Genomic DNA, 25,303 nt, shown 5'->3' on the forward strand with positions numbered 1-25,303 from the left:
GCCTCACCCCAAATAAGGACACAGACACTTGGACACACTGATTTGCGACACACGCAGCTGCGGGGACCATGCACACAGCCACAGCCAGCTACAGTCACGCAGGTGCTCACACACGCGGCTTCCACGCCGCGCTCACAGCCCCGCCTCCCGCCAGGAGGCCCGGCCAGCCAGACCCTCAGCAGGCACCCCTCAAGGAGCTCCCCACTCTTAGGCACCCCAGAGCCCACCGTGGAGCCGGGCTCCGCAGGTGTGCATGTAGGTATGCAAGTCACACGTTCTGGTGACGGCCCCCTCGGAGACAGCTGCAGTTGAGTACACACTCCCACACGCAGAGATGGCTAAAGTAAACAGTAGAGTCACCCACACAAGCGCAGGTGGTTTCACACATGTATTCACACAGCCATGGCGGGCGGCACTGGAAGGACGCGGCCCTCACACAGGAAGCGGGGCGCGCACCCTCGTGTCCCACACCTACTTCCCCTAACTGTGCGCCCCGCCACACCGGGGCACCCACGCTCGCACCTGCAGTACACACACACACGCACACACACACAACGTCCGACCCGGTCCCCCCCGCCCCCCGGCTGGCCCACGCAGCTGCACACTCGGCGGCGCCCGCTCGCGCCCAGGCACGCCAGGCGCGCACACGTGCCGCGAGGACACGCTCCCCGGCTCGCCCGCGCGCTCGCACCGACTCTCACACCCCCGCGTTTCCCGTCCCCGCTTGTTTTTCTGGAAACTCTGCTCTCCGTTCCCCTCCCCCTAGGCCGGAAGTGCCCGCAGTATTTTTAGCCGCTCTGGTTTCCGCCCCTTTCCTCCTCGCTCGGCCCGCCCAGGAGCTACCCCCCTGCACCCCCGCGGGGGACCCCGGCCATCCCCTTCCCCACCGTCATTCCAGAGGGGATTCCCGGCCGCCGCTCGGGCCACGGATTTTCCCGCTGGCTACGTGGGGAGCGGGGAGAAGTCCTGCCCTGAACTTCCTCCCGGGCTGGGCGTCTGGGGCCTGGACGGGGTGGGAAGGGGGATGGGAGCCAGACTCCTAGATGGGAAGGGGGGAGAGGCTGGGGGCTCGGACTTGGACTGGAGAGAGAGAAGGGGGCTGGGCGCCCGGACTTGGGGGTTCTGACGTAGGAGGGGCTGGAGGCCCGGTCTCCTGGATCTGAGCAGAGAGGTGGTTTGGAGATCCGGACCCCTAGATCTGAGCAAGGAGGGGCCGGGGCCCGGGGCCCGGGGTCCCACCCGTCTGCGTTTCGGTGGAGGGTCGGCCCTTCCCCGCGCGAAGCTCCCTCTCCAGCCTCTTCGAGCGTCGCCCAATCCCAAGCGTCCTGGCTCTCGGGGCCGATGACTAAGCAGATAGGAGAGGGGAGGGGGTCAGCCTGACTCAGGGCTGGGAAATGCTCCCTGTCCCTAGGGAATCGAAACTCCTCCGGGATCGCGGCCGGGGCCGAACCAGACTCCGGGGACCCCGGGGTGTCTCCCCACCTCCCGTTTCCCCGCCGCCTCCGTCCTACTAGCGGCACAGGGATCTGGAGCCCAGCCGGGAGGCGGGTACCGGACACCTCCCCTTTCCCCTCTTTCCCGTTGTCCCCGAGGCTGTGTTTACAGGCGACACAAGCCTTGGTTACAAGAGAGGAACCCGAGCGTCCGGGTCGAGCCTCCTCGTCACGGCTTCCAGGAAGCCCCCCTCCCCCGCCCCTTGCGAATGAGTCACGGGCGAGCGGGAGGCTGCAACCGTGCCAAAGCCGCCCGCAGCCGCCCAGCTCACGGGACTGGCCGGGAAGGCCCCTCAGCCCCAGAAAGCGCCGCACCAGGGATTCCCCCGAGCTCTGTCCGATGAGGCAAGTCGGTGTGCCTGCCGACTCTTCCCACCTCAGTACGAGCCCGCGGTCGCAGCTTGCAAAAATAAACTTTCCACCTTTATAACTGCACTCTGTGGCAATGATTTCTACCCCCAGGTTTTCACTCAGGGCAGCCAGCTCACCAAGATCCCCTTAAAAGTAAACTTTCTTCCCAGGTCTCTGTAACAGAGTGTCACTCAGGGCACCCCCTTGACAATCACAGATTTGCCAAACTGGGGCGTAATCCCCGCAAATTAAGAGTTCTCTCGAGGCACACCCCTTTACAAGACACCCCTGCAACCATCGGTCGGGGGATGACCCATTTCTCCCGCCTCCAGACGACTTTCCATCAAGGCAACCCTCCACCACAACAAAAGACCTCCCCCTTTCCAATCTTGAGTTTTCTCAGAGGGCAAACTCTTAGTAATAGGCACTAGGAGAGTAACTTGGCCTTTCTGTGCCTGAGTTTCCTGGTGCGTAAAATGGGCATAATACGCCCTTGAGTCAATCAATGTATGTAAAGCACTTTCATAGAACAGTCGGAAGTGCCATTCATTATCTGTGTGAGCATGAGAGGCTCCCTTCCTGCCTCTCCAGGTATCCCGGGCCCCACGCCCCCGGCGAGTCGGGGTAGGAGGATGGCGAGCGATCAAAGGTCTCCGGATCTGGGCTGTTTGGGGGTGAGACCCAGCCAGGCGGGCAGGTCTCAGAATTCCCCATCCAGCCTGTTGGTCTCCTCTCGGTGTTGCTCCTACGGATTTGTGTTTGTAGGTGTTTGTTTCTCCCTGTTTTTCTCCCTTTTTCTGTTTATGTGGCCCTCCCTCTCGCTTCCCGCTTCGAGTTTGTCTTTCTGGAACTGTCTCTAACATGTCTTTTCTGTCTCCCAACTTCTCTTCTCCCTGCCCTGTCTCACCCTCTGTGTCTGTGTCTCCCAGCGTGTGTCTCTCCCTCCACGTCTGTCTCTCTTTGGGTCTCTCCATTTCTGTCTCTTTCTCTCCCTGCGTCTCTCCCCGCCCCCGTCCGCCTCTCCGGCGCACGCCCTCTTGGCCTCAGCCCGTGTCAATTCCCCCGGGAGCCCTGCCCCCACCACGGCGCAGTTCGATTCTCCACGCCTCCGTCTCCAGCCTTGAAAACTGGGCCGACACCACCCCCACCCCCCCCTCCCAACCCTGGGCACTCCCCGCTGGGTCGGGGCCGCCCGCGGGCCGGGCTCTGGTCCGTCTTGGCCGGGGGCCGGGGGCCCAGAGGGCCTTGCTGGGGGCGCGCGTCCGGGAAGCGCCCCTCCTGGCCCCACCCACCGGGGCCCGCCCCACTGGCCCCGCCTCCACCGCCTCTATAAAAACCCCGGCTCCGCCATCCAACCGCAGCCTGACTTCAGCGCTCCCACTTTTGGCCGACTCCGCAGCCCATCGGCGTTTCGCGCCGCCATGGATCTCGCCGCCATCTACGAGGTGAGCCCCGCCGACCGACACCCCCGGGGTCCGCTGGCTTGACTCCCTTCTAAAACTAGGGCTTTCTAGCGCCGAAAAGTCCGGCCCGGGACCTCCGGCTCCCTTCGCCAACTGCAGCTAGGAAGGGTCGCACACTCCGGCCCGGGGTCCCTGTCTCCCTTTTGAGACCAGTGCGAGTCTCGGGAGGTGCAAATGGAGCTCGCGACTTTCGGGTCTCCGCCGCAACATTGGTGGGGTGGCCCTCGGAGATGGAAAGTTGGAGGACTTTTTTCAGACTCGGGCTGTCTGGAGGCGGAAATGGCCCCACACCTGGCTTACCCCCCTAGGAGTTGCTGAGGGCGCGGTTTTGCGCGGAGGCGTTTCTGGGGTTGGAGTCTCGGGGTGAGGGGAAGCCGACTTCTGTCTCTCCACCCCTTGACCCAGCGGAGAACTCTGGGAACTCTAAACTCGAAAAGATCCCGACTCCTGGGTTAAGTTTGCATGCTTCTCCAGTTGTGAAACTGGAGAACCCCATGCGCGGGGTCGGATCCCGAGGGGCCCAGAGGCTCGAAATTGGGAGGACAGTGGTGGTTGTCTGACTTTGGGGGTCTCCTCTTGATCCGGTCGGGGGATCCGGGGTGCCTGCCTAGGTCCCTCGGGATCGGCGCCTGTCGCGAATAAACTCAGAACGCCCAAAGAGGGATCCCCGCGATCCGGCACCCGTATTTTAATGTGGGCAGGTGGGGCTCAGGCCGCGAAGCCCACAAACCGGACTGGCAGGCTCTTAGGTGCCCTGCAGCTGTGGTGGGGCGTCACCCAGCATTTTCGGTGTCTTAAACAATCCCTGTTCCCACAGAGCCTCCTGTCGCTGAGCCCTGACCTACCATCTGACCACGGAGAGACCGAGTCCAGCCCGGGCTGGGCCTCCTCCGGGCTCTGGAGCCTCAGCTCATCGGACAGCAGCCTGGCTGGGGTGGGTGCCCGCCTGCCTGGCCGCTCCACCAGCCTGGTGGAGGGTCGAAGCTGTGGCTGGGTGCCGCCACCCCCAGGCTTCGCCCCCCTGGCTCCCCGCCCAGGCCCTGAGCTGTCGCCCTCACCCACCTCACCTACTGCAACCCCCACCACCTCATCCCGGTACAAGACTGAGCTATGTCGGACCTTCTCAGAGAGTGGGCGCTGCCGCTATGGGGCCAAGTGCCAGTTTGCCCACGGTCTGGGCGAGCTGCGCCAGGCCAGCCGCCACCCCAAGTACAAGACCGAACTCTGCCACAAGTTCTACCTCCAGGGCCGCTGCCCCTACGGCTCACGCTGCCACTTCATCCACAACCCCAGCGAAGATCTGGCCGCCCCAGGCCACCCCCATGTGCTGCGCCAGAGCATCAGCTTCTCGGGCCTGCCCTCCGGCCGCAGAACATCACCACCACCAGCAGGCCTGGCAGGCCCTTCCCTGTCCTCCTGCTCCTTCTCTCCCTCCAGCTCCCCACCACCACCACCTGGGGACCTTCCACTTTCACCCTCTGCCTTCTCTGCCGCCCCTGGGACCCCGGTGGCCCGAAGGGACCCCACTCTGGCCTGTTGCCCCTCCTGCCGAAAGGCCACCCCCAGTAGCGTCTGGGGGCCCTTAGGTGGCCTCGCTCGGAGCCCCTCTGCACACTCGCTGGGATCTGACCCTGACGAATACGCCAGCAGTGGCAGCAGCCTGGGGGGCTCCGACTCCCCTGTCTTCGAGGCTGGGGTTTTTGGGCCACCGCAGCCGCCTGCAGCCCCCCGGCGACTCCCCATCTTCAACCGCATCTCCGTTTCTGAGTGACAAGTGCCCACCCAGTACAGACCAGCTGGATCTCAAGGGGGCCATTTCTCTTTTGCCGCGGGCTCCACAGGGGCCCCGGGGGCTGTGGGAAACTGCGGGACTCAATCAAGTAGCCTCCCCGCACTTTCCAAAGTGCATTAACCCACTCCCCTGACCCCACGCTGGGGCAGGTCCCCAGTGTACAAGCTCGGTGTTGGTGGTGTTGGGGGAAGGAGAGTTTTCCGGGGTCTTGTAAAAAAAAAAAATGTAGCAGATTTGAGGAAGGCAGTGAGCCCTCTACCCACCCCTCCCTTTCCCAATGCTGTGAATAATAGGCTCCCACTGCCCCCTTCCAATTTCTCCTAGACCCTGAAGTTCCAGTGTCTGGTGGTGATTGGAGCGTCCCCCTGAGGGGGAATCCTGGTGCTCAAATTTCCCTCCAAAAGCAAGTAGCCAAAGCCATTGCCAAACACCACCCCCCCACACACCCCCAGCCATTGGGCCCCTTATTTATGACGACTTTATTTATTCTAATAGATTTTATAGTATTTATATATATCGGGTCGTCTGCTTCCCTTGTATTTTTCTTCCTCCTTTTTGTAATATTGGAAACGATGGAATAATTATTAAGTATACTATAATATATTAAGTAATATATTATTAAAAGTTTATTTTTGTGTTTTTTGGAATTTTTAAATAAAAGGAATCTGCGTGTAAGCTGGAATCCTGGATTTTCTGCGGTCTAGAAGCTGTAAAAAGGAGCGGGGAGGGTGGCGTGGGCTGTTTTCAGAAGCGGGATAGGTAGGTACGGTCGACCGATCGCCCCCTCGAACCCTCGCAGAGCCGCCCGCGGCGCTTACCTGGCAGGAAGTGACGTCACCTGGCCCGGCCGTCTACCTGAAAGGGCGGGGCCCAGGTGAGGTCACCCTAGGAACTCGGAGAGCCGGTTCCCGGGGCGTGGGGGCGCAGGCGCTCCCGTCCAGCCGCCTCCTTGACCCAGCTCGCGGCCGGGCGGGGACGGGGACGGCATGTTTCCGTCCCCGCGGGGCCGAGGGAAGAGGGCGGGGCGGAGCGGAGAGGACGGAATGTGCCGGGGCGCGAGCCCAGGACGGACGGGGGTGGCGCGGCGGGTGGGGGAGGGGGCAGCCCGAAAGTCGGGGCGCCCCAGGGTTCCACCACCCGGCGTTCCAGGACGTGAGAGCCTGGGGGAACTCAGGCTTTCTTAACCCCGGGGCAGGCAGCGTGAGAGCCCCAGGATTCCAGAATCTCAGAGGTAGTCTTGGCGACTCGGAATTCCAGCCCCCTCGTGTTTCCGAAAACTTGCAGGGACCGCAAAACGCAGCATTCTGGCTTTTCGGGCCCCCAGAGCCTCGGGATTGCAGAGTCTTGGCCCGTCGGGACTCGAGAAGTTCGGCATTTGGGGAGCCTTGGAAGATCAAGGGCTCGCGCTCCAGGCGGGGCCGGGGGGGGGGGGGGGGCTCGGGCTCGCCAGGCCCGAGTGTGGGTCGCGGCCGCGTCGGGCGGGGCCCCGGAGACCGCGGCGTCCTCGGACCATACAAGGCAACAGGCTGCGGGAACCACCCTGGGGCGGGGGAGCCGGCCGCCCCGCGCCCGGAAGCCGCCCCGCGTCAGCGCCGGGGCCCCGCCCCCCTTCCGCCGCCTCCTCCGCCCCCCCTCAACCCCTTTCCCCCCCTTCCCTTTCCTCTCCCCTCCCCCACTTCCCTCTCCTCTCCCCACCCTCCCCCCTGTCAGTTCCTCCTGCGCCGCCCTTCCCCTCCCCAACTCTTCTCCCCCAGTAGTCCTCTCCCTTCCCCCTTTTTAATGTGTTCCCCTTCCAGCCCCCACCCCCTGTCCTCACCCCCTCCTTTCTTTCCTTCAGTTCCCCTCCTCCTCTCCCTTCCCCCCTCTCCCCCCCACTCCGCCCTCTCCACCCTTTTCCTCCCGGGCTCACTCACTCATTGTCTTCTCGGTTCCACCTCTCCTCCCCACCCCTCTGCTCCCTCCTGCTGGTGTTCTCCCTCACCCTCTCCAGGCCCTTCCCCTCCTCTGCCTTCTCCCCTCCCTTCCCCCTGCCTCCTTGCCCTCTCTTCTTTGGCTCTTTCTCCTTGCCCACTGGCAGGCCCCGACCACTGATCTCCTCTTCCCAGAAACTGCCCTCCCCTCATTTTTGGGAAAGGGCTCAGATACCCAGACTTAGGAGAAAGGGTTGGAATAAAAGAAAACACGGAGACCCAAAGACATTAGGGAGGTAGAGAGCAAGAACAAGCCACGCAGAGACAATTTACAGACACTGAAAGAACAAGAAACTGACATCTCTGGCCCTTCCCTTAGCAAAAACAGATTTACTGCCCCTTCCTAAAACAAAAGCCTCATTTGAGAAAATGACCCCTACCACCAGCTACCAGTGCCAAACACCTGGAAGTCCCCTTGACTCCTCTTTGTCAAACCCACAGCCCAGTCCAGGAGCAATTCTGTCTGATACCTTCTACATAGATCTACGTGTCTCCTGTGGCTCCCACTCTGGTCTTATCCAGCATCATCTTGCACCTGAACCTTCCTAGCAGCCCCTTCCTGGTTTCACCGGCTCAGGACCTACCCTCAGTCTCTCCCCACTCCCTAACAAGACAACCCCAGGGAACCTGTCCTGACACCTGAGTCAGAGTCAGATCACATAAAAGGCAAAGTCCTAAGTCCTTCACCAGCCTACATGTCCTGGTTCTTTGGCCACTACTGAACTAGTCACGCTGGCCTTCTAGTTATACCTGACCTGCTGCTTCAGCCACAGGGCCTTTGCACTGGCTGCTACCTCTGCCTGGACTATTCCCCCAGGTATCCCCATGACTTACTCCCCTCCTATGGGTCTCTGCTCAGATGTCTCCTCAGTGAGATGGTGTTTGACTATTATTATTACAACCCACACTGAAGCTCTGACACCCTCATCCTCCCTACTTTGCTCTACTTTTTCCATGACATTCACCACCACCTACCATATAAAATGTAGTTTTCATGCTTATAGAAACCTGCCTCTCCTGCTAGAATGTGAAATCCTCAGTGGCAGGGACTTTGTCTTGTCATTGCTGTATCACTCATGCCTAAATCCTAAACAGGAGTCAGTCACAGAGTGGATGTTCAGCATTTGTTGAAAGAAACAAATCAGTTCAGAAAAAGGGAGGAAAAGAGAGAGTAAACTCCAAAACACTGGAGGAAAAAAATAGTAACTATGTGATGTGATTGATGTTAACTGAACTTATAGTAATCATTTCACAATTTATACATATATTGAATCGTGTTGTATACCCTGGACTAATACGGTGTTATATGACAATTATATCTGGGGGAAAAAAATCCAACACAGAAAAGATGGAGAAAGAGGCAGTGCCATACCGTTTGCAGAGGACCCGACACATCTACAGAAGTCTTAAACTGAGATTTGCAGACCCAATTAAATGCTCGGGCATTTAAGAGGCGACACTACCCTCTGGCGGCCCGGATGGAAACGGCACCTCCCCACAATACAGAACACTGCAGGGCGGTCGTCAGAATTCCAGGAGTTTCAGACCGAAAACTCCGAAGATCGAAACGTTCATTCCTCTAAGTGATGATGTAGATGTTTTGGTTGATTTCTAAGATGTATAAACTTATAAAAAGAGACTAAGAGGAAAAAGATGCTCCAGGTGAGGATCGAACTCACAACCTCGGCATCGCTACGCTCGCACTGTCGTATAAGTACCGCGCGCTAACCGATTGCGCCACTGGAGCTCCGGCCGCACCCTCGCGTCGCGAGGTCCTTCAGTCGTTCTTGGCCACGTGACCTCGCTGGACAGCTCCGCCTTTTGCTGCATATGCAAATGAGAGTGTTTTGGCTGACCAATGGGAGAAAGTGCCCTGCCAGTTCCGGATTCTCACGCCCCGAAGGCCCTTGCTGTAAAAGGGAAAAGTCTGAGAGGCGTTTGGAATGTGGGGGCGTAGCCTGCCCGGGGCTCGCCTTCTCATGAATATTCAGAATACGGGGGGAGGGGTCTTAACCCTTTACCGGCTGCCTGGCCGGAAGGCAGCCCCTCCCCCCCGCGGGCGGGAACAGGATATGAGCCCGGGCGGCTGGGGGGGAGGGGAAGCCCCAGGCGCCCGCCCCCCGCCTCACAGCTGGGACCGGACTCTCCCGCCACAGATGTGGCGCCGCCGCCGTCAGAGCCCCGTGATACTCATCCCAGAGCCTGAGGGGTCCAAAGTCGTGGACTCCGGAGTCGCGAGTCTCTGCACCGTGCCCTGAGAGACCCCAAAGCTCAGGCTAAAGGAACGCAGATACCCAGGTGCCCAGCGCCCCCTCCTGGAGGAGCCGGGAGGCCGAGCGATCCTGCAGGCCGAGCTTCCTGCACCCCGGCTTAAAGAACTTGGGATCCCAGACCGGTGATTTACCTCCAGGGGTTCCCAGATATCCGAACCCAGATATCCGAACTCGGCATACGGACTCCTCGCGCCCCAGCCAGTTCTGTTTGGGGCTAAAACGCCCGCTACTTCAAGGGGACCCAGGAATTTGGGACTCCCCTGCGCTCCCGCCTGGAGATGGTTTAATCTCTGCTCCAAGAGTTAGGGAACTCAGGAATCCGGTCGCCCCACGGCCCTATCTAGAAGACTCAGGAGTTTGGGTCCCCAGCGCCCCATCTGAGACCCAGGAGTCGGGACTCCCAGCATCCCTCACTTAGAGGACCAAGAAATTCGGACCGCTGCATCCCATTCTCCGAGAGACCCCGGATTCTGATTCCCGGAGCCTGAGAACCCGAAGTTCACGCCCCTGACTTGCAGAGACCCAGGAGTCCGGCTGTGCGCCTCCCCGGGGACCGTGCTAGGGTCGAATAAGAATCGAGCAGCCTCGGTTCGGGGCTGGAGACTCCCTGGGAGGTGAGGGGGGAGGCGAGGGGCCCCGACGGGCTGGGGGGAGGGGGCGGCGCCGCAGCCGCTGAACAATGAGGGGGCGTGCCGGCGGGGGGCGAGCGGAGGCGCCGGCGGGAGTTTGGGTCTGGAGGGGTGTGGGAAGGCACTGGGGACCCGGGCCGCGGCGGTGGGGACAGTAAGCGGATCGCGGAGGGACTGGCTGGAGGGGGGGGAGGGGCGTCGAGGGCTCAGGGCCAGCGCCCCAACTCGCAGCCTTGGGCGGGGGGAGGGAGCCGTCTGCAGGACCCTGGCATCCGGTCCCCCAGCCTCCTCCGCCCTCCCCTGGGACCCCGCGGCCTCCCGCCCACGGCTTTTCCCAGCCCTGCCCCTCGCCCTCGGCTCCAGCCAGAGCCCAAACGTTCCCAGGATCCCTGAGCCTCCGGCCCCAGACAGACCAGACTCCCAGCTTCACTCTTCTTTGTCTCCACCTTTCCATCTTTTTCTCCGTGTTATTTTCCCTTGTGCCCCGGTTTCTGTCACTGTGCCTTCGTCTGCCCCATTAGTTACTCCCAGGGGGTCCCTCCTGGGTGTAGACCGCGCTCCTGATTCTCTGGCCTAATCCGTGAGTGTGGGCGGCGGGGGAGGCCGATGGGCTCCTGATATCCGAGACGGGGATCTTTCTGAAGCAGCCGCTGAGCCACTCAGCCATGCCCGAGGGAGCCCGTGGACCGAGCCTGTCCAAACCCAGCCCTAGCCTTGGCCGTGGCCCCACAGGTGAAGTGTGTGACTGTGCAGCTGTGTGTGAGCCCCAGACAGGTGAGCGTGCAGGGTAGGGTGGGGTCCGCTGGGCATTGAGGCGCTGTGCAGGCCTGGGTGCTGGGCCCTGCTAGCAACGCGGGGTGACCGAGACGGCCCCAGCCCTGCCTACACAGAGTTCCGGATCAGCTGGGGCAGATGGAACCATCCCCGGATGCTGACAGTCCAGAGGGGGAAACCCAGGGTAGAATGGTCACGGCTGGGACAGGGTTGGGGTGGGGGGTGGAGAAAGCCCCATCCCCTCACTGTGGGAGTCTAGTCCAGTTGCGCAGCCAACAGCTTGGTGCAGGAGGGGACACCTAAACAATTCAAAGATGAGGAGCAATGAGTTGGGGAAAGCAAGGAAAAGTATTCCACACGGAGGGAACAGTGTGTGCAGAGGTGAGAGGAACTGGTTTTTCATAAGTAACTGAAAGCAGTCGAATAGGACTGGAGTCTGGAGTGTGAGAAGTGGTGTGGCTGTGGGAAGAGAGCAGAATGGAAAGGACTCGATGGCCATGTTGCGTATGGCCCTGTGGATCTGAGGAGTTTGGACTTTATCCTGAGGACATGAAGGGGTTGTACTTGGAGTGACGGAGTCAAATGGGCAAATTAATAAAGATCTCCCAGGTTGATACATGGAGGTGGATTAGAAGAGTGGAGGCCAGAGCCCAGAGCAGACCCTGATGGGAGAGGACTGGACAGGACCGGGGCAGTGCAGTGGGGGGAGGAGACGGGAGCCCGGGGGAAAGATAGTGACCTGGTGTGGGTGAGTGTAGGGCAGAGAGCACTCACTCAGTTGGGGAGACCCCCTGATCTCCTGCTCCACACCCCCAGCAGCCCCTGCAGCCCCTGCCATGGCCTCCCCCCGAGGTTCTGGGAGCTCCACATCCCTGAGCACGGTGGGCTCTGAGGGGGACCCGGCTCCAGGGCCCACCCCAGTCTGCTCAGCGTCCAGGCCAGAACCCCTTCCAGGGCCCCCCATCCGCCTGCATCTGTCACCCGTGGGGACCCCGGGTTCGGCCAAACCCTCGAGGCTGGAGCGAGTGGCGCGAGAGATCGTGGAGACAGAGCGGGCCTATGTCCGGGACCTTCGCAGCATTGTGGAGGTGAGGCAGGCCAGCACCTGAGCACAGTGGGAACCCGGGCCAGCCCTCCACCCCCATAACCCCAGTCATCCCCACAGGACTACCTGGGCCCTCTGCTGGATGGTGGGGTCCTAGGGCTGAGCGCGGAGCAGGTGGGCATACTGTTTGCCAACATCGAGGACATCTACGAGTTCAGCAGGTCAGAGGCGGGAAGGATGGGCAGGGGCACCAGTCGGTAGGGTCAGGGGCGGTGGGCTATATCCTAACCCAAACCTTGGAGCTCCGTAGTGCCCTGTCCAGGCTGGTACCTGGGGTGCGGTGACATGGGGCAGGGATCGTGATGGGGAGTGAGGGACCAGAGTGGTGGAGGGTGAGATGGATGGGAGCCTGAGGACCCAGATGAGGTCTAAATACTGGGATGGGTCTCAGCACTATGTCAGGTCTGGGGTCATGATGAATCCAGGGCTCTTACGGGGCCCGAAGGTCATGCCAGTGTGAGCATTTGTGTGACCACCTCGGCCTGGGAACTCCCTCAGTTCCAGATAAACCAGGTGGTTGGCCAGTGGGACCCAGGGAGGAGGATGCTGGGGTCCAAGGATCATGACCCCTCCGAGTGTTTTCATGAGATCTTCATGTTATTGCAGGAGATGGGAGAAAGCATGACAAGATCTCAGGATCGCAATAGGATCTTAAGATCTTCATAGCTCTGAGGGTCATGACACCCCTCTTCCTGGGTCATATCACAAGACACTGCCCCCCCACCCCAGCTGATTTTGAGCTAAGGAATAGGGCGCTGTCCATGGACAAAGTCTGAGCGGGTTGTGACCTCCTGGGTCACAGTCAGAAGACTCCCTCTGGATGTGGTGGCCCCTTGAGAGATCCTGGCTGCCACCAAGGCCCCAGATCTCCTGCAGTCCTCCCACGGGGCTGTGGGGATGGGGCAGTCCCTCACCACCCTCTCTCCCTCACAGCGAGCTCCTGGAGGACCTGGAGGGCAGCCGCAGCGCGGGGGGCATTGCCGAGTGCTTCGTGCAGAGGGTGAGTCGGGGCGAGGGCGCTCAGTCTGGGAGGGGGTCTGGGCTAGGCCGGAGGGGGGCCCCCCTGGGGAGGTGGGACCTCGGGTCTCCCTGACTCCCGTGTCACCCGCAGAGTGAGGATTTTGACATCTACACCTTGTACTGCATGAACTACCCGAGGTGAGGGGTGAGGAGCCCCTGCTGGGCCCCAGGCCTTGCCCAGAGTTGCTGTGCCAGCCAGCCTCCCTCCACCTCGACCCATCCAGCTCCAACCCCTGCCAGACCGTGACAGTAACTGACCTCGCCCTAAGCTGCCCTTGACCGCCCACCCCGCCACTCCCCGCCCCCTCCCAGCCCCACCCATGTGGGGCCACCAGCCTCCCTGACCTGTGCTGTGCCCCCAGCTCCCTAGCCCTGCTCCGGGAGCTGTCGCTGTCCCCGCCCGCAGCCCTGTGGTTGCAGGAGCGCCAGGCCCAGCTCCGCCACTCACTGCCCCTGCAGAGCTTCCTGCTGAAACCCGTTCAGCGGATCCTCAAGTACCATCTGCTGCTGCAGGTAGGCTGTGGCCCTGGGGGACTGCTCGGGGAGGGCAAGGTCCTGTCCGTCGGCCACCTGGTGGGATGTCTGGGGGTGGACCTAGGACAAGTCCCCAGAAGCAGGGACGGCAGTTGGGGCAGGGGCTTGCGGCCAGTAGGGACTGGTCCTAGCTGACCCCACTTTCTGTCTCTGCCTGTGTGTCTTTCTGCTCTGGGTCGCCACTTCTGCCCCTACCTTTTTTTTCTCTCTGTCTCCTGTCATTATCATTCTTACTGTTGTTTCTGTCCCCTCCCTGCGTGCCTGGTGGCTGCCTGGCAGGAGCTAGGCAAGCACTGGGCGGAGGGCCCGGGCGCCGGGGGCCGCGAGATGGTGGAAGAGGCCATTGTGTCCATGACCGCGGTCGCCTGGTACATCAACGACATGAAACGCAAGCAGGAGCACGCCGCGCGCCTCCAGGTGAGCCCGGGGACGGGGGCTGGGGCTGCTGGATGGGGGCAGGGGGCAGGAGGGCCTCCGGTGGGGGCGATCAGCCTCCAAGGGCGAGCTGGGGCAGCACAGCCCTGTGGCTGACGCCCCCGTCTTGGTGCGTGTGCACTTCGGTGCCTTTCGCACCTGGCGGGGTCCCGGCAGGAAGTGCAGCGGCGGCTGGGCGGCTGGACTGGCCCGGAGCTCAGTGCTTTCGGGGAGCTGGTGCTGGAGGGCGCGTTCCGAGGTGGCGGAGGGGGCGGCCCCCGACTTCGAGGGGGCGAGCGGCTGCTCTTTCTATTCTCACGGATGCTGCTCGTGGCCAAGCGCCGGGGACCGGAGTACACCTACAAGGGACACATCTTCGTGAGTTCAGGGTTGGGGGCGAGGCCAGAGTGTCCCCCGCAAGGTTTCTCGTGTATACCTATACCCGTGTCCCTACAGGGAGGCCCGGGGAACGGGGTCTGCAAAGGAGGGACCACCCAGCTCAAAAGGGCCACGTTTTCTTGAGTCCAAGGATAGGGCATGAGGTTTAATGAGGGGTGAGGCCAGCAGGATGCAGGTGAGGGCCTGGGGGGGGGGGGGGGGCTGGATTTGCCCACCAGGCAGGCATCTTCATGAGGGGAGCACATCTTCTTGATCTAGATGAAGGCGAGGGGCTGGTGAGGGGGAGCAGAGCCAGGCCTGGTGGGGAGGCTCAACAGGGGGAAAGGGGACCCACCACGCAACCTTACGGGGCACGTCTTTCTAGAGGGTTCCTAAGCTCAGATACGTGCAAGGTGCACACTGCTGAGTCTAAGGGCTCTGAGCTTGCTGCCCTTTTCTGTCCCCCCCCCGGCCCCCTTATTCAGTGCTGCAACCTGAGCGTGAGTGAGAGTCCTCGAGACCCTCTAGGGTTCAAGGTGTCCGATCTGACCATTCCCAAACACAGGCACCTGCTCCAGGTGGGTGCAAGGTGGGGCTGGGTGGTCAGGGCTCCCCTCAGCCTCTAGACCTTACACCCAGCTCCCGACTCCACCCCTGTCCCACCCCCAGGCCAAGAACCAAGAAGAGAAGAGGCTATGGATTCACTGTCTCCAGCGCCTCTTCTTTGAGAACCACCCCGCCTCCATCCCTGCCAAGGTATGGCTCCTGCCATATCAGTCGGCCTTGAGCGCGCTGGAGGACCACACCCCCATAGCCCCCCAAGACCCTGAGGACAGGGGGACCCTCTTAGACCATGATCAATAAATTGCAGAGTTAGGCTGCCTGGGTTTGAAGGCCAGCTTCACCATGTCCCTGCTCTGTGACTTCGGGCAAGTAGGGCAACCTCTCTGGTCTCCATTTCCTCACCTGGAGGAATCAGCACCGACCCCGTGGAGTTGGGGGGATTACTAATAATCATCAGTCACATGACGTGCCTCGCGTACAGCACCCATTAATGGGACTGTGACCGGGGTGCTTAGGCCCCCTCTGCCATGCAACCCTCATCCTTGTCTCTTTCAGGCCAAACAAGTTCTCCTTGAAAACAGCCTGCACTGTGAGTTGGGGCCTTGGATTGGGAGGATGTGGAAGTAGAGGATTACTCCCAAGGAAAAATAGATTATCGGGTTCCAAATGTCTCCCCATAGGTGCTCCTAAAAGTAAGCCTATCCCAGAGCCCCTGACACCCCCGCTTGGGTCTCCCCATCCTCGGGATGCTAGAAGTTTCACCCCTGGACGAAGGAACACAGGTAAAGATGGAACCCTGAGCTTCTCCCCGCCCCTCCCCCGGTTTCTCCCCCAGGAACCGTCCCCCCAGCCTTCTCCCCCTTCGGGAGCCTGGAGCTGGGCCCCTCATGGGCTTCTAATCTCCCTCTCCCACAGCCCCATCTCCAGGACCCTCTGCCACCCGCCGTGGCCGCAGACAGTCCGGTGAGTGTCCTCCACCTAAAAGTTGACTAGAGAACGCGGTGGGAGCTGGGCCCTTGACATCACTGTGTCCTCTCCCCAGAGCCAGTGAAGGACCCGTATGTTACATTTCCACAGAACGGTAAGTGACCGCCGTAGCCCAGCCGGGTCCAGCCCCGTCTGTCTGTCTGTCTCTTCCCTGTCTCTTCCCAGGGGATGTCCTGTGTGCATGGGGGCGGGGTGACAGGGGCAGCTCATCAGCTGTCAGGAATGACCTTGTTCCCACATCTCACTCTTTTCTCTTTCTCATCTCTCCATCCCCAGCTAAGCCTAGACTCAAGGTAAGAAACACCCTACGACAGGGCCTGGGGACCTGGACTCCTGGGTCTGGGAGAAAGGGATGGAGCCCTCGACTCCTGCCCTCCATCCTCTCTCCTTGCTCACAGCATGCTGGCAGTGAGGGGGAGCTCTACCCCCCCTTAGAGCCTCAGCCACCAGTGCCGGCTTCCGGACCCCCTGAGGACCTGGAGGACTCTGGACCCCCCACGCTGGAACCCTCCGGGACCTCCATCACTGAAGAGATCCTGGAACTGTTGAACCAAAGAGGCCTCCGGGATCCAGGGGTGAGCTGGGCATCACATCATGGTGTGCTTGGGGCTGTCGGCTGGGGCGGGCACAGCTCCGGGGGCTCAGGAGGGCCGGCCCGCCCTGACATCTTTGGTCTCTTGCCCAGTGCCCACTGCAGCCATCCCCCCACGACATTCCCACGTTCCCTGGAGACTCCCAGGTGCCGGGCGACAGTGAAACCCTCACATTCCAAGCCCTGCCCAGCCGGGACTCTTCAGAAGAGGAGGAGGAGGAGGAGCTAGAGATGGACGAACGGGGGCCTTCCCCACTCCACGTCCTGGAAGGACTCGAAAGTTCCAGTGCGGCTGAAACTCGCGACGTTCCCGGCCTTAGCAGAAGTCCAGACGCACCCAGCCTCCCTGAAATTCCCGGCCTGTCTGAAATTCCCAAGATTCCCCGCCTTCCCAGTCTCTCTGACATTTCCAGTGTTTTTGAAATGCCCTGCCTTCCAGCCATACCTAGTGTCCCGGACATTCCTAGTCTCGCCGGTGCCCCCGCCCTTCCCTGTGACTCATGGCTCCAGGGACCTCTGCGGGGGCCCGATGAGGCTCTAGCCACCAGGAGAGAACTGGTCCCCGGAGGCAGCTCGGCAAAACTGGGAGAACCCTCCTCCGGCGGCAGGGCAGGGCGGGAGGAGGCTGAAGAAGGGGAACCGTTCCCAGATTTCCAGCCCCAGGATGTCCCCCGAGATCAGGGATTCCCGGATGGGCTGGAATTCCGCTCTTGTTCAGAGATCCGGAGCGCCTGGCAGGCCCTGGAGCAAGGGCAGCTGGCCCGGCCTGGGTTCCCAGAGCCGCTGCTGATCCTGGAAGACTCGGATCTGGGCGGAGGCAGCGGGAGCGGGAAGGCAGGAGCCCCGAGTTCCGAGAGGGCAGCTTCCCGCGTGCGAGAGTTAGCGCGGCTCTACAGCGAGCGGATCCAGCAGATGCAGCGGGCCGAGACCCGGGCGTCGGCCAACGCCCCCCGCCGCCGGCCCCGCGCCCTGGCGCAGCCACAGCTGTCCCCCCGCCTGCCCCAAGAGCAGGCCGAGCCAGGTGAGGTCCGCGTGTGTGGTCGGCAGAGACGGCGCAGATGGAGACCTCCGTCCTGACTCCGTTCTTTCTGTGCACACAGGGCCCCTGCCTGCCTTCGGACATGTGCTGGTATGTGAGCTGGCCTTCCCGCTGACCTGTGCCCAGGAGTCTGTCCCCCTGGGTCCTGCTGCCCGGGCTCAAGCTGTCACACCGCTGTCCAAGCAGGGAGGCGGCCTGGATGGCCGGGGTCTCCATGTTTCAACTTCGCCTGACCCCGCCACTACCCCTGTGCCCGAGCAAGGAAGCCCCTGGAATATACAGAGTGTGGCTGCAGCCACCACAGCCTTGCCCCGGCAGGAAGACCCCCGAGATGTGCAGGCGCCCACTGCAGCTTTGCCTGATCCGGAAGGCCACCTGGAAATCCAACTTCCAGCTACCGCTTCTTTGCCTGAGCAGAGAGGCCATGTGGATGCCCAGGTTCCAACCAGCCCAGCTCTGCCCAGGCAGGGACGCTGTTCTGATGTCACGGTCTTAGCCACCGCCACTGTGCCCAAGCAAGAAGGCCCCCTACGTAGCCAGAGCCCGACCAGTACCCCGTTAGCTAAGCAAGGAGCTTCCAGGGATGTTCCGTTCCCAGCTGGTGTTTGCGACCAAGCCGTCAACGTGGAGCATCTGCACGGAAGCAGCCTGGACCATCCGACCCCAGGCAGCACGGCACTGCCCTTGCAACATGACCTCCCGGACGTTCCGGTTCCGGGTGCTTCACCTCTGCCTGCCTGGGAAGGCCCCCCAGACCATCAGATCCCAGCCAACAGCCCAGTGTCTTTCCCCCAAGATCCCTCAGACATTCAGCTTCTGGGCACCTCACCCTTGCCGGCACACGGAAGCTGCCTAGACCGTCGGATCCCAGCCAACACCCCACAGTCTTTGCCCCAGAACCTGAATGTTCCAGCCGCCACACCTTTGCCCCAGCAACCAGGCCTCCCGGACACCCAAGTCCAGGCCCTCCCACCTTTGCCCAAGCAGGGAGGCCTCCCAGACATCCAGGGTCCTTCTGCTGCACCTTTGCTTCAGGAACAAAGCTTCACAGACCTTCAGGTCCAAAAACTTACACCTTTGTTGGAGCAGAAGAGCCTCCCCGACGTCCGTGGTCCGGCTGCAACACTTTGGCCTGAGCAAAGAAGCTCTCAGGACAGTCAGGGCCTGTTATCCACCCTGGGTCAGACCACCGTGGTTTTGTCCAAACCAGGATGCCACTTGGCCTCTCCTGTTGCCAGGTCAGAGTCTTCAGAGTTGACCCCACCCCACAGTCCCCCTCCTCCAACCCGGCAACTCCTGGGCCCCAATGCAGCTGCCCTCTCAAGATACCTGGCAGCCTCGTACATCAGCCAGAGCCTGGCTCGGCGGCAAGGGCCTGGGGGAGAAGCTCCCTTGGCCTCCCGGGGTCCCTGGTCCTCCTCTGCCCCCGCATCACGGGCCCCTTCACCCCCACCCCAGCCCCAGCCCCCACCCCCCCCAGCCCGGAGGCTCAGCTACGCCACCACGGTCAACATCCAGGTCGGGGGTGGCGGGCGGCTTCGGCCAGCCAAGGCCCAGGTCAGGTTGAACCACCCTGCTCTCTTGGCCCCCGCCCAGGAGTCTGTGGGCCTTCGCAGGGCCCAGGGAGCTCCTGATGCCCCGTTCCACATGTGAGCCAGGAGACCAGGCTTCTTGAAAAGCAAGGACTTCAGCCAGATGCCACAGACCCTCAGAACTTCACCCAGAAGTCCAGACACTGAACACAGGTGTAGAAATTGCTGCAGCTTTCCAACTCCTGGGAGCTGCTTTGGCGAATGGTCCTTTTTACTTACCTTTATTAACTCAGCAGGGATGGGGAAGGGGATGTCATTAATATTTTGTTAATATTACGAAGTTATGTATCTTTTCCCATTCTGGAGGCAGTGGGGGGATGACAAGACAATGAACGCGAAGGTCGGACACATGAATCAGTGGTTCTGAAAACAGGAGGAATCTCAAACTTGAGAATTACCGACAACCGCCCATTACAATTTGGTGTTTGCTTTTAGGGAGTTTATGAACTACTCGATGCCATCCAGGAAAGGCAAGTTAAGCAGCTTGGTTCCAGGCAGACTTAGAAGTCCATTTCCTTAGCAATTTATCCAGCTCATGCATCCTAGCATCTCATCTGTTCAGCCGTCTCTATGTCTAGCCATCGGCTGTGTGTCCATCTCCTGCCTGGCTACCTATCTCATCTTCCAATCCATATGCCGTGATTTAGTCAACTCTACCCTATTCATCCATTCATCATCCTACCCATTCTTCCATCAGTCCATTCCTCCATTATCCCACCTGTCCATTTTGTCCAACTAACCCTCTCCATTCATCCATGTTCCTCCATATTTCCCCCTTTACCCATTTGTACATCTCATTCACTCAACCATCTAATCCATCAGCACAACCACCCAACGTTCTCTACCATCCATCCATCCAACCATTTTGATCTCTCCATCCATCCTTCCATAATCAGATTCTTCTGGGTCCTGGTACTACAGAATTTCTGAGATTGTTCCACACTAACAACAGAGTCAATTGAGTTTGGGATTCTGCAAAGTCCGTTCCACATCTGATTTCTCACTCCCCAACACATTAATGTCCCAATTCTTGTGCCTGCCTACACACATCAGATCTTTCTACCCCCTCGCTCTAGTTTGGGACCTCTCCAGTGCCTCAGCGTGCCCCCACCCCCAAGAAAGAAATTCAGGTCAGAGACAAAGGCTTTTATGTTAGAATCATTCTGCGCCCCCCAGCAGTGGCATGCTGGGCGGGCAGCATAATTTAAGCAGTTTCTTTGGTAATACTAGCTTCATTCAATGCTAAACCTCTTGTACTTAGCACATTGTCTTATTTAATTTTTCCCGGAATTCCCTGAGGCGCCACGTCATAGCTGAGTTCAAATCCTGACTTTTCTAGTTGGCGTTATGACCTCCCTGAGTCTGGGTTTTCTCAACTGTGCCAGCTGAAAAACTACAACAGTACCTGCCCTGTAAGATCGTTGTAAAAATTCAGTGAGCACAGCCTCATTTCCCAAATGTATTTGAGCCTCTGACTCACCAGGACACTGTTCAACTAACAGATCCCCCAGGATCCAGGATCTAATTCCAACTTATGGAATCAGAACTTCCAGGGCAGGAGCCTGGGAATCTGAAGTTTTAACAATTGGCTAAGTGGACATTTATTGAGTACTAACTGCACAGCAGTTAGTCACTTTATGTGAACTCATTCACTTTGAATCCTCTCAAATGTCCCTAAAAGGCACGTGAGGATGGTTTCTGATCCTCACTTTAGAGATGAGCAAACAGGACAGAGTAAGGGATTTGCCCAGTCACAGCTAGGAAGGGGCAGAGTTGGAACTCAAGATCCACACAGCCTAGCTGGGGTCCATACTGTTAAGTGTTTATCCTGTGCCAGGCACAGTTCAAGAACCACTTCCCTCTGGAATAAGGCTTATAACCTAGTGCCTCAAGGGCCCTGGGTGATTCTTAGCTGAGTGAGGTAGCCAAACAAGGCCTGGCTCAATAAATGTTAGCTGCTGGCTTCTATTTAGTTATTTATTGGATGGTTACTGTGCTCTACAGCAAAGCCGGGGCTGAGCTGGACTCCTCAGCCTGGGCCCGCTCCACTGCAGCCTCCCGGAGGTCAGGACTGAGCTTGGCCCTCCCCTGCTCCACCCCCAGCTACACATTCCCAGCTGAAGGAAAGTTCTCAGCCTGGCCTGGGCTCCCAGTGGCGCCGGAATTCCCGGTATTTGAGGAGGCGGCTGGGAGGGAGAAAGGGGCTGTCTACTCCAAAGCCTCAAGTGGGGAAGGAGAGGGGAGCCCCCTCCGCCTTTCCAGATGCAAGATGCATCCCAGCTGTGCCTCTGGCAGGGAGCCAGGAGCTTCAGAAGGGGGTCTCCAAACCCTGGAGAACCATGGACACCAGGCTTGCTTCAGGCCCCTCCTGAACCCTGTCCCTGGACTCCATTACTCCCACCTGCCAGACTCCTAGCTCTCCTTCACAGCCCCAGCTGACACCTCCTCAGGAATACCTTCCTTGCTGGTCCACACTAGTCTGCCCACTGTTAAATTTGCCCAGCCTTCCTTAGAGTCACAGTTCGACTGGGCTCAAAGTGGGAGGGTGGTGCCCTGCTGCCTTCTTTGGGACATTTACGTTAATGCCAGCCAGACCCTTAACTCATTAACTGCATCTCCAATGCAGAACTAGGTGAGCTGCAGTTTGTGGCCACTAGGCTAATTTCCTTACCTAACATCTAGACACCTGCCTGCCACCAACCTCACAGGGACAGTGCTTACCTGGGCACCTAATTGGTGCCAATCAACCCCACTGTCCATCTGTAAGAAGCACTATCCACGTACACTCCCTGTGTATCCATGTGGTCCTGCAGAATGTTCCTCACAATGGAAATGTTCTCTCATTGGTGCAGCCCAGTATGGCAGCCACATGGGGCTAATGTATTGAGTGGGGCAGATACAAAAAGGGCAACTGGATGATAGATTTCAAGTCCCTTCTTTTATATATATATATATATATATATATATAACTTGTAAAGTTTTCCCTCCTCCATCAATGTCGAACTGCCTCCCAACGTTCTTGCCAGTACCCCCGGCAGCAGGGGGAGCAGTGTGGGCCCCCACCCGGGGACGGATGGCTGATGTATCCAGGTAGCTGCAAGGCTAATGTGGGCGGAGATGCCCTTTCCACTCAAGCTCATTGGCTTCCTGCAAAAACGCGAAGGGTTGGGGGGGTAGGGGAGAGGACCAAAGGTAACTGAATCCACAAGCAACACTTTACTTCCCTAATACACATACATCAGTGCTGTCCCACAGAGCTTTCTTCGACAAGGGAAATGTCCCATGTAGCCCGGAGTAGCAACTGAGAGCCCACTACGTGCTGGCTCTTACTATGATGAACAAGTCCTCAGACACACATTCTGAGCCCTGTAAGAACAGTCACCACAATGAGTGCAACCGGGACCTTTTCCCAGGAAGGAGTACTGACATCCTGAAAGATGAACCAGTCGGGGAAATCCCACCCCACCCCACCCCCACATCCCAAGCCTGTCTCCCTACAGGTTGGCACTAGAAAAAATTCCTTTCCAATCCAGGCACGCCCTTAGCGGTTGACTTCAGAATGCACCCAGGAGGTTCCTTCTGCCTTCGTGTTCAAGTTTACTGATCGTACTCGTTTCTACCGCTCCTCCTTGAAACGCCATCACGACAGCAGCAAAGGGACTGAAAAAAAGACAAGCTCACAAGGACACCTCACACAAGCAATGGCCCACTTGGCCTCCACCGTGCCCACACGTACTGGACTCTACTGGAGGTGCAGGGAGACTGGGAGCAAGCCTGCTCCCACCTGCCTCTCCCACCCATCCACACTGACCCTGGAGCGGTGTCTTCTGCAAAGGCTTGCGATCCAGACTGGCATTGGGCTGGGGCATTTTTTGCATTTGTTTTAGTCCAAGACCCACCACAAACGACCAAAGCACAATCTCTGAAACCGTTAAGTCCCGTGACAATTGTTTATTATAAAGATGAACCCTCATCCTCACGATAGGCTTATCGGTAGGATTTCTGGTAGCGAGCACGGGCACCAGGACCGCCAAACTTTTTGGATTCGCAGCGCCGGGGATCAGCTACCAGTAGGGTCCGGTCATATTGGATGAGGATGTCTTTGATCTCCTTCTTGGAAGCCTCATCCACGTCTGGGAATGAAAAGAGAGTGAAGACTGAGATAGCCATGGAAGCGCCCTCCTAGTCTCTCAGGCTAAAGACGGGGGGTTGGTCCTCCACTTGCCACCCACCCATCGGGAAGGAGCCATTCTCACTCACATTTCTGGTAATAGGCCACCAGGGCTTTGGAGATGGACTGGCGGATTGCTGTGAGGGAAATACATGCACGAGAGAGTGTTGTCAGCTTTGTGAAGGCCCAAGAATAGGGCCTTGCTCTCAAAAGTCACCTCCCCACCTCCACGTGCCCAGTTCCTGGGACTCACCATAAATCTGGGCCACGTGACCACCACCCTTCACTCGGACTCGGATGTCCACCCCGGCAAATCGCTCCTTGCCCAGAAGAAGAACAGGTTCCAGTAGCTGGAGGAACAGGGAACATGACAGGATTTTAGGTCACAACCCGGGCAGCTGAGTGAGCCTGGATGCTTTTGTTTTACCTACTTTAGGTCTCAGCTCACAGATCCCCACATTCACCTCCACCTCCCCCAAGCCTGTCCTGATCCTCCCACCCAGGCAGAAGCCTTCTCTGGGCTCCCCCATCCCCGCCCGGACTATGTTGCAGCAGGGTCTGGTGCTGAGTCCAGTCTGCCTTCTCCACTGGACTAGGAGCTCTATGAAGGCAGGGCCTGGGGATACCTGGATCACTGCTGTGTCCCCAGCACTCAACATAAACTACACAAACAAAACCTTTGTATAAATGACAATTAGTAAGAGTAAACCACAGTGCTTGATGTCTGCAATGCAAAGGAATCCCAGACACTGTCATATTAAATTCTAACTAAACCTGCAACACAAATGTTGTTTTTCAGAGTTAGAAGTGACACTTTTATTATACCTTGCACACCAGAAACTAACATTGCATTTCGAGTACGCTAAAATTAAAAAAAAAAAAGTAATAAAGTAAGAGCAACGCACTTTAAAGAACAAATGCGTTCTCATACACACTAAGAAGCTTACACCGACAAACTATCCTCAAAACAGTCCCTCGAGGTAGAAAATTATCCTTTTATAAATGAACCCAAGGAAGAAAAATGGAGTTACTTGCCTCAAATAACAACATAGGTAAAAGAGGCAAAAAAACAAACCCTGCTCTTTCCATTCTGAGCTCAAGAAACTGTGGCCAAAACTGGCAGGGGAGGAACCCCTTTCACAGCAAAGCACGACAAACCCTAATTCTGTTCCTGTTCTTCCAATATTTAATTATTAAGCACCTACAATGTCCAAACTCTACTTTTAGACACAGTGTGTTTAAGAAACCAACTGATTTCTGTCCCCAGAAAGTGTATACTCTAAGATGCAAGAAAGACTTTAGACTGTAAACACGACACACGTCCCCCATTAACTTACAAGAAACCAAGCCGCACAAGCTCCCCTTATCCTTCAGTCCCCAAATAAGTGGGTTTCCAAATGTCCCCGTTTTGAAAGCACCCTTTTAATCTGCACGTTTTCACTCTGTCCGCTCCTATCACAATATCTGAAGCCCCAAAAATCCAGCTCCATCTCCAAATACCCTTTTTTCTGTCCCCAACTCAGCTTCTAAACATCCCATTGTTGATCCCAGATCCCTCAGCTTCCAAGACCAATGAATTCCAGGAACCCATTTATTTAACTCTCTCTCTCTAGAGCCCTCCACTCAACCCAAACGCCCACCCTCAATGCCAGCACCTTATATTGCAGCGTGCGAGGCTCGATCATCTCCAGTGGCCGCCCATTCACCTTGATGAGGCCGTTGCCCCGTTTGCAGTGCGCCACGGCTGTGGCCGTCTTCTGCGGAAAGCGAGAAGAAACAGCGGAGCCACGTGAGCTTCGGCCCCCGGATCCCAGGTCGACCCCAGAAGCTACCCATAGGCCCCTGAAGACCCCGGCCTCCCTCCGCCCCTCCAATCGGGCACCCGGCCTACCTTGCGTCCGAAGACCTGCACGGACTGCAGAGGACCCTTGGACGGCATGGCTGCGAAGGCAAGAGCTCCTCACCGCGCGGCGCCGCAACCGGAAAAGGAACATGCGGGGCCACCCCGGCCGCTTTTCAGGGTCTGCGCAGGCGCTTTGGCTGCTGTGTCGCGACGGGAGAGCGCTTTACGGCTCATATTGCAGTCAGAGGGCGGGACTTCGGAAAAGCGGCGGGAAGGTGGGTCCCAGAACCGGAGGAGGCGGGACCTGGGAGTGGAAGGG

At 58.9% G+C, this 25,303-nt stretch overlaps 3 protein-coding genes and 1 non-coding gene across 12 annotated transcripts; 2 read left to right on the forward strand and 2 right to left on the reverse strand.

Annotated features, from left to right (window-relative positions):
• Window positions 1-919: 919 nt before the first annotated feature.
• ZFP36 (ZFP36 ring finger protein) lies at window positions 920-5,774 on the forward strand. The gene is made up of 2 exons (XM_045891496.3): window positions 920-3,289; window positions 4,125-5,774. The coding sequence occupies exons 1-2, from the start codon at window positions 3,266-3,268 to the stop codon at window positions 5,076-5,078; spliced, it is 978 nt and encodes a 325-aa protein (XP_045747452.1). The 5' UTR covers window positions 920-3,265; the 3' UTR covers window positions 5,079-5,774.
• A 2,949-nt stretch (window positions 5,775-8,723) lies between these two features.
• TRNAI-UAU (transfer RNA isoleucine (anticodon UAU)) lies at window positions 8,724-8,816 on the reverse strand. Its single transcript is given in 2 exon segments — window positions 8,724-8,759; window positions 8,779-8,816. It is a non-coding gene; the product is annotated as a tRNA-Ile (tRNA).
• A 158-nt stretch (window positions 8,817-8,974) lies between these two features.
• On the forward strand, window positions 8,975-20,938 carry PLEKHG2 (pleckstrin homology and RhoGEF domain containing G2). 9 transcript variants are annotated; one of them, XM_045891497.3, is made up of 19 exons: window positions 8,975-9,956; window positions 10,616-10,745; window positions 11,562-11,833; window positions 11,911-12,011; window positions 12,784-12,850; window positions 12,962-13,008; window positions 13,233-13,383; window positions 13,684-13,821; window positions 13,996-14,196; window positions 14,682-14,774; window positions 14,866-14,952; window positions 15,316-15,349; window positions 15,441-15,542; window positions 15,676-15,723; window positions 15,803-15,841; window positions 16,024-16,040; window positions 16,146-16,322; window positions 16,433-17,360; window positions 17,440-20,938. In XM_045891497.3, the coding sequence occupies exons 2-19, from the start codon at window positions 10,637-10,639 to the stop codon at window positions 19,029-19,031; spliced, it is 4,203 nt and encodes a 1,400-aa protein (XP_045747453.1). In that variant the 5' UTR covers window positions 8,975-9,956; window positions 10,616-10,636; the 3' UTR covers window positions 19,032-20,938. The 9 variants fall into 9 exon arrangements, with proteins under 9 accessions (XP_045747453.1, XP_045747457.1, XP_054367383.1 ...); XM_045891501.3 differs by having other exon boundaries at window positions 10,616-10,703; window positions 11,565-11,833; XM_054511408.2 differs by having other exon boundaries at window positions 10,619-10,745.
• A 1,958-nt stretch (window positions 20,939-22,896) lies between these two features.
• Window positions 22,897-25,204, reverse strand: RPS16 (ribosomal protein S16). Its single transcript, XM_045891502.3, has 5 exons — window positions 25,033-25,204; window positions 24,797-24,898; window positions 23,395-23,491; window positions 23,231-23,278; window positions 22,897-23,103 (listed from the first exon to the last, which is right to left on the reverse strand). Exons 1-5 carry the CDS (start codon window positions 25,078-25,080, stop codon window positions 22,958-22,960), a joined length of 441 nt encoding a protein of 146 aa, XP_045747458.1. The 5' UTR covers window positions 25,081-25,204; the 3' UTR covers window positions 22,897-22,957.
• Window positions 25,205-25,303: the final 99 nt, after the last annotated feature.

The sequence above is a fragment of the Mirounga angustirostris genome, unplaced genomic scaffold (genome assembly GCF_029215605.1).
Source record: "Mirounga angustirostris isolate CCGP_5_RB_7025 unplaced genomic scaffold, mMirAng1.0.hap1 SCAF_16, whole genome shotgun sequence".
In the NCBI taxonomy this organism is placed as follows: Eukaryota; Metazoa; Chordata; class Mammalia; order Carnivora; family Phocidae; genus Mirounga; species Mirounga angustirostris.